This window comes from Labrus mixtus, chromosome 4 (assembly GCF_963584025.1).
Source record: "Labrus mixtus chromosome 4, fLabMix1.1, whole genome shotgun sequence".
In the NCBI taxonomy this organism is placed as follows: domain Eukaryota; kingdom Metazoa; phylum Chordata; class Actinopteri; order Labriformes; family Labridae; genus Labrus; species Labrus mixtus.
Window position 1 is genome coordinate 11,866,216 of NC_083615.1, and position 6,000 is coordinate 11,872,215.

Below are 6,000 nucleotides of genomic sequence, written 5' to 3' on the forward strand. Positions count from 1 at the left end.
GAATGCCGGTTATTTCAAGGTGAAGCGTTGAAATGAAAGGTGTTTTGAAAATGATGGCTGTTTTCTGATGAAGTATTTGCTTTAATCTGACTTTGAAATTGTTTTTTCAGCAAGCTCAGCGTGAAACCTTGAACCAGCAATGCAGAAACACTGTAAAATGTTCTCCGACTTCTGGAGAATTTACTGTAATAGGTGTTTGGAATACGTCTTTCAGTGCGGAAAACCAAATCAGAGCTAAATGTATTCTCACTATATTCTAATAAATGAAGGTGTTTATGCCGTAGACTGCAGTGTACACAGCCACTGCGTCAAAAACATGCAGGCAATGTAGAAACATGAACCTGCACTCTATGATTTTGGCCAGCAGGGGGCCACTAACCTCTGCAAAAAAGTGTGATTGTATATAGATGAGAAAATTATGCAACTTCTTGACTGATTTATTACCTCAGTAAATATTTCCCTTTGGTGTGTATGGTCAACATCTCTTGTTTGAAGTCTTCCTTAAATACAGTAAGATATTGATGTAGTGAATTATGATCCAGTTGGGAGAAAATAGACAGCCAAGAAAGTTATATTTAAGGGCATGGCATGTAATTGACTAGATGTGACCACATCAACCTAAAAAGTCCTTGTTGAGCATTTGGTTGTGCTTAAACATATTTTAAGGTTCAGGCTGTTTTTTAACATGTTACAAAACTGTTTACACGCATCCGATGAACATGGGTTTTCCCACTTAAAGCACTTTGAATTGCCTGGTGTCTGAAAGGTGCTATATAAATAATCCTGCCTGGCCTTAAAGCATCAGCCCTGGGCTGGACTCTCACCTTTTTACCACAAGTCATTCCCCAGTTTCTCATTCATGTTTCAGACTCTATCCAAGGTCCTGTTTTATCAAAAGAGGCTTGAAAAGCCAAAGGAGTGATATAAAAAAATAAAATATTCTGGTCAAAGTGAGCATCCTATATTTCCATTTCCATTTTCCCATTCCCGTTACAGTTACAGATGCACATTGCCGACCAAACTGGTGTTAGCATTTGCTAGACCTTTCCCCCCTCAAGCTTCCCCCTCTCGACCAAATATGGTCACCCAAATAAAAATGTGTCATCTAAAAAAATACCTAACTCGAAATAGTTGTTCACAAACCATTTAGTTACATCCCTGTGGCTATACTTCTTTGACGGTCAACTGTTACAGCATGTTTCAATGCTGTGACTACATTTTATGTGCAAACACCATCAAAACTATTTGGCCAGATTTCATTTTTATTTGAAGTTATAAACAAACTGAGGGAAAAAAAAGTTTCCAAAGGTCTTCAGAAAAACAACAACACAGGGATTTAAGTGAAACTAAACATTTTAAAGTCAACAACACAACCAACTGACTATTAGTGGAAAAACACAGCACATAGCCTCTTTCGTAACCTATTATCAAAACCAGACTCTTGCAGTTTGAAATTCAAGTTTACCTTTTGAAAAGCTTAACTTGATCAAAAATTAGGTTCTTGGATCAAACCAATTCAGACAAACAATTTAATCGGTCCATCATCGCACCGGGTTCTGCAGGGGAACGCAAACAACATTCCAGTGTGTTGGTCAATGCATTCCTATTACATTAAATGGAGACTCAGATTTTAAAAGCCGGTTAAGAAATGCATTAAAAATCTGCAGTTCACATTATGCTAAAATCACAACAAGAGATGTGCGATGTAATAGGATACAGAGGATTTTTATAATGATTAGTTCACTTTGCAGAAACACTGTAGAGTGTGTGACTATCACTTTGTGTAAACTGTAGCATTTCACACTTTGACCTTAAGCTGCTTATTGTGTATGGGTTGCTCAAAGTACTCCCTCTGACTTTGACAGTTGTGTTTTTTTTTAAGTAAACAGAACTGCTTTCTAGATATGTGGCTAAAACTGTGAGTGGGAAGTACAGGGGTGATGTGGAGGGTGTGTACCTATACTCCATGGGAAAGAGGCTGCACACTGTAAACAATGCAGTTATTCATCAGAGTGAACTTTAAGCAAGATATAAAAGAAGAAGAAAAATCACTGCTTATTATTTCTTAAGTGTTTAAATATATTTATTTTTGGTAATGTTGTAAGTTAAAAAAAAAAAGGTTAGGGTTAATTTGGTATGTTTACTCAAATTAATTTGCAATCAAAAATGTACATAAATATTCAGCAACTAGATTTAAAAATGATCCTTAGTTCTGTCATGGCTTCCAGGACACACAGGAGGAAAACGTGTGTTTAGATTAAGATCCAATGAGTTTTCAAGGTGTTTCATTTTTTACAGTGTATTCCCTTTACGCACACGCCGCCTGAAACTTGACTCGGCTTTAAAAAGCCTTGAGAGCAGCCACAAGTCAGAGAGCAGCGTGTTCTTCTCTATGAGCATCAGGTAGCTCCATATACGGATCGGAGGCACTCAACAGCCCCTCTGGCTCTGTATCTGCTAGGGCGCACAGAGGGGCAGTGCCATGCACACTCCTGACTATGCCTTGCTCCTGAGCGGAGGGAACCAGTCTCGGGGCTATAGTCCCACCAATGACTTGATGATGGGGACGCCAGAAAACGACACCCTCCACCTGAACGGATCAGATCCGTATGCCCGGAACGAGGAGGTGGCTCAAATCGAGATACTGGTCCTGAGCATCACCTTTGTGGTCGCTGTGATTGGGAACGTAAGTGTCCTGCTGGCAATGTACAACACCAAGAAGAAGATGTCGCGGATGCACCTCTTCATCAAACACCTGAGCCTGGCTGACCTGGTGGTCGCCTTCTTCCAGGTGCTGCCGCAGCTCTGCTGGGAGATCACTTACCGCTTCTACGGTCCGGACTTTCTCTGCAGGATCGTCAAGCACCTCCAGGTGATGGGAATGTTTGCTTCCACCTACATGATGGTGATGATGACCCTGGACCGGTACATCGCCATCTGCCACCCACTGAAAACCCTCCAGCAGCCCACCAAGCGCTCCTACATCATGATCGTCTCCACGTGGATGTGCAGCCTGGTGCTCAGCACTCCGCAGTATTTCATCTTCTCCCTGAGCGAGATCAAGAACGGCTCGGAGGTCTACGACTGCTGGGCGCACTTTATCGAACCGTGGGGCGCCAAGGCTTACATCACCTGGATCACCGTGGGCATCTTCCTCGTGCCCGTTGTTATTCTTATGATGTGTTACGGCTTCATCTGCCACAGCATATGGAAAAATATCAAGTACAAGAAAAGAAAAACAACTGGTGGGGCCGCTGCTAAGAACGGCCTAATTGGGAAGAATTCAGTCAGCAGCGTTACAACAATCTCCAGAGCCAAACTGAGGACTGTTAAAATGACTTTTGTGATAGTTCTGGCGTACATTGTTTGCTGGGCGCCGTTTTTCACCGTTCAGATGTGGTCTGTGTGGGATGAAAACTTCCAGTGGGCTGGTGAGTGCTGAAGGAATGTTTCAATTATTAGTTTAATTCAATTTCCCACAGCTTTATTAGTGATGTGGCATGCAGTAATAAAACAACACTTTAAATGACTGCAGAGGTAGAACCAGCCTTCCTTTACAACTCATAGTGCCTAAACAATCTTTCTTAGTACGCACAGCCATTACGCACGAATGTATCTGGCATACATAATCAAAATATGCCTACATGCATTAAAGACAGACACTACTAATGAGTCAAATTAAAATGGTATATTTAAACGAATATTAAGTTTACGTGCCACTTTGTTTGCATGAAAGAGTCAAGTGCGACACTACATTGAAAATGTAAACATCATTGAGGAGACTTCTTTTTAGATCTTTAATCTTAAAATTCTAAAAAGTCAAAACAATTTAAACCAGGAAAAAAATAACGTGTAATTGGGTGATTAAGCTGCTCGCCAATCCGTTTTTTTCTTTTACAAATGTGCACCAGTCAAAACTACTTCAGTGATATGATGAAAACAACACTTGATCCAAATAGGCTTAAAACAAATCTGATTAGAAAGGAAAACTAACTTTTTGAACTTCCGCAGTATGGCAGATTTTCTACTCTTTGCAGACTTGACAGATTTTGAATTTCAACACCAGATTAATTGCATTAGCCAGGCATTTCTGCAGCCTAGTCTGCACCAGATGTTTTGCACATTGATCATCCTTTTTCCTCTTTGCTCTCTCTGTTCTCCAGATTCTGAGAACACAGCGGTGACTCTGTCTGCGCTGCTTGCCAGTCTCAACAGCTGCTGCAACCCGTGGATATACATGATCTTCAGCGGTCACCTCCTCCAGGATTTTATGCACTGCCTCTCCTGCTGCCTCAGACTGAACCCCGACTACAAGAAGGAGGACTCAGACAGCAGTCTCCGCAGGACAACGCTGCTGACTAAAATGACCAATAGAAGCCCAACGGGGAGCACAGGCAACTGGAGAGAGCTGGACAATTCTCCAAAGTCCTCCATTCAGGCTGATTGATCACACAGCCAGACAACTCTGTTTACAGGGGTGGGAAATAAACTATGTATTGCAGGGGAATCAAGATTAACAGATAAGATTTAACTTATCTTAGCTTTTGGATAAAACGGACAGCTTCTTAAAAGCCAAACATAATCAAGCCAATCTATCAGTTTTTCATGTAAACAAGATCTAGTTTGAAAAAAATCAGATAGGACAGGGAATTGCAAAAGTTACTTGTAATACATTATGTTTGTTCTTATACTGGAAAATATAACAGCCTTAAGTAGACGCAACAGATTTGCTGAGATTCTCTGTATTTATAAAAAGCTCCTCTCCAGGAATACAGAGGCTTTCTGTGTCTCCCTGCAGCTCCGCTAAACACCTTTTCCTGTAAATGTAAAACAGCAGCCATGCAGGAGGTGTGTTGTGGTGAAAAGAACTCCTCCAGACAGTCTTTAAGTAATCGATACAGCACCTCATCCTTTGTGTTTAGCTTTCCATTTGTGTTTTTTTTTTCTGTTCGTTTTTTTTTTTGTCAGAACCAGACATAATTTTTTTTTTTTTTTTTTTTTTAAAGCATCCCTTTCAGCTGCACACACATACACACACACACACACATGAATACAGGACTTTGTGCATCCACCTTCTTACTATCCATTCATGTCCTTTGTGTGGATGCTGCAACAAGAAGACCGTTCACCTTGTCACAAACACAAAAGCAGACAAACAAAGATTATAGGAGGGTTAGAAAAAAGGGAGGCTAGCCACAGCTGGAAGGGCCTACCTATGAACCTCCGGATCCGTCCTCCCCCTCCCCCTCCCTGTGGCGTTCACAAAAATCTTGGGGGTAGCTTACACATTCCAAACATGCTACGTCAACACACTCCCCCCGCCCCCTTCCTCCGTCCTCCCTCCGACATCCTGCACCGTTGCGGGGGGTCTGTTGTGTGGCTTGTGTTGCACTCGTGAAAAAAAAAAACTTTCCTCACATTATTTTGCACGCAGCACCAGAATGGTTCCCAGACCACCTTTACAACCCCACATGCACATTGCATGTTGTATGAAGGCACTTGTATCTTACTGTTTTGTATATTTGTACATAAAAAGGCATACGTGTAAATAGGAGTAATATTTGTAAATCTGTTCAACATGAATTCTATTTGTCTGTACTGGCTTGTGAACATTGAAAATAATGGAAATATCTTCTAAATATATATGTAAAAATATACATGTTGATGCACTGTTTGCTACACTGGCTCCGTGTTGTGTTTTTCGCAGCCACAGCTCATTTCACTGTTTAGGCTTCATTCAGTTGCTACACAACCTCTGCAATCTCCAGTGTTATTGTTGCTTAAGATTGATTGAGCAATTTTGAGCTTATAGAGCATCTCCAGCCAATCCAAGCACTTACATGCTGCCAAGATCAAGGATTATGAAACAGAATAACAAAGACACTCTATTAATAAGAGGCTTCTAGTCAACAAGCTGTCCACCTCCGCAAGACTTCCAACAGAAAATGTAAACAGAATGTAAATGTACCTGTTTCTGTAAATAAACATAATACAGCTGTT

At 41.1% G+C, this 6,000-nt stretch overlaps 1 protein-coding gene across 1 annotated transcript; it reads left to right on the forward strand.

The window, feature by feature from the left end:
* The first annotated feature begins 2,351 nt into the window (after positions 1 to 2,351).
* Positions 2,352 to 6,000, forward strand: avpr1aa (arginine vasopressin receptor 1Aa). The gene is made up of 2 exons (XM_061035868.1): positions 2,352 to 3,431; positions 4,164 to 6,000. Exons 1-2 carry the CDS (start codon positions 2,483 to 2,485, stop codon positions 4,445 to 4,447), a joined length of 1,233 nt encoding a protein of 410 aa, XP_060891851.1. The 5' UTR covers positions 2,352 to 2,482; the 3' UTR covers positions 4,448 to 6,000.

Coding starts and splice junctions, on each gene's coding strand:
- avpr1aa (XM_061035868.1), top strand. CDS start 2,483: ATGCACACTCCTGACTATGCCTTGCTCCTGAGCGGAGGGAACCAGTCT. Junction 3,432..4,163: donor TGAAAACTTCCAGTGGGCTG/GTGAGTGCTGAA, acceptor TCTGTTCTCCAG/ATTCTGAGAACACAGCGGTG.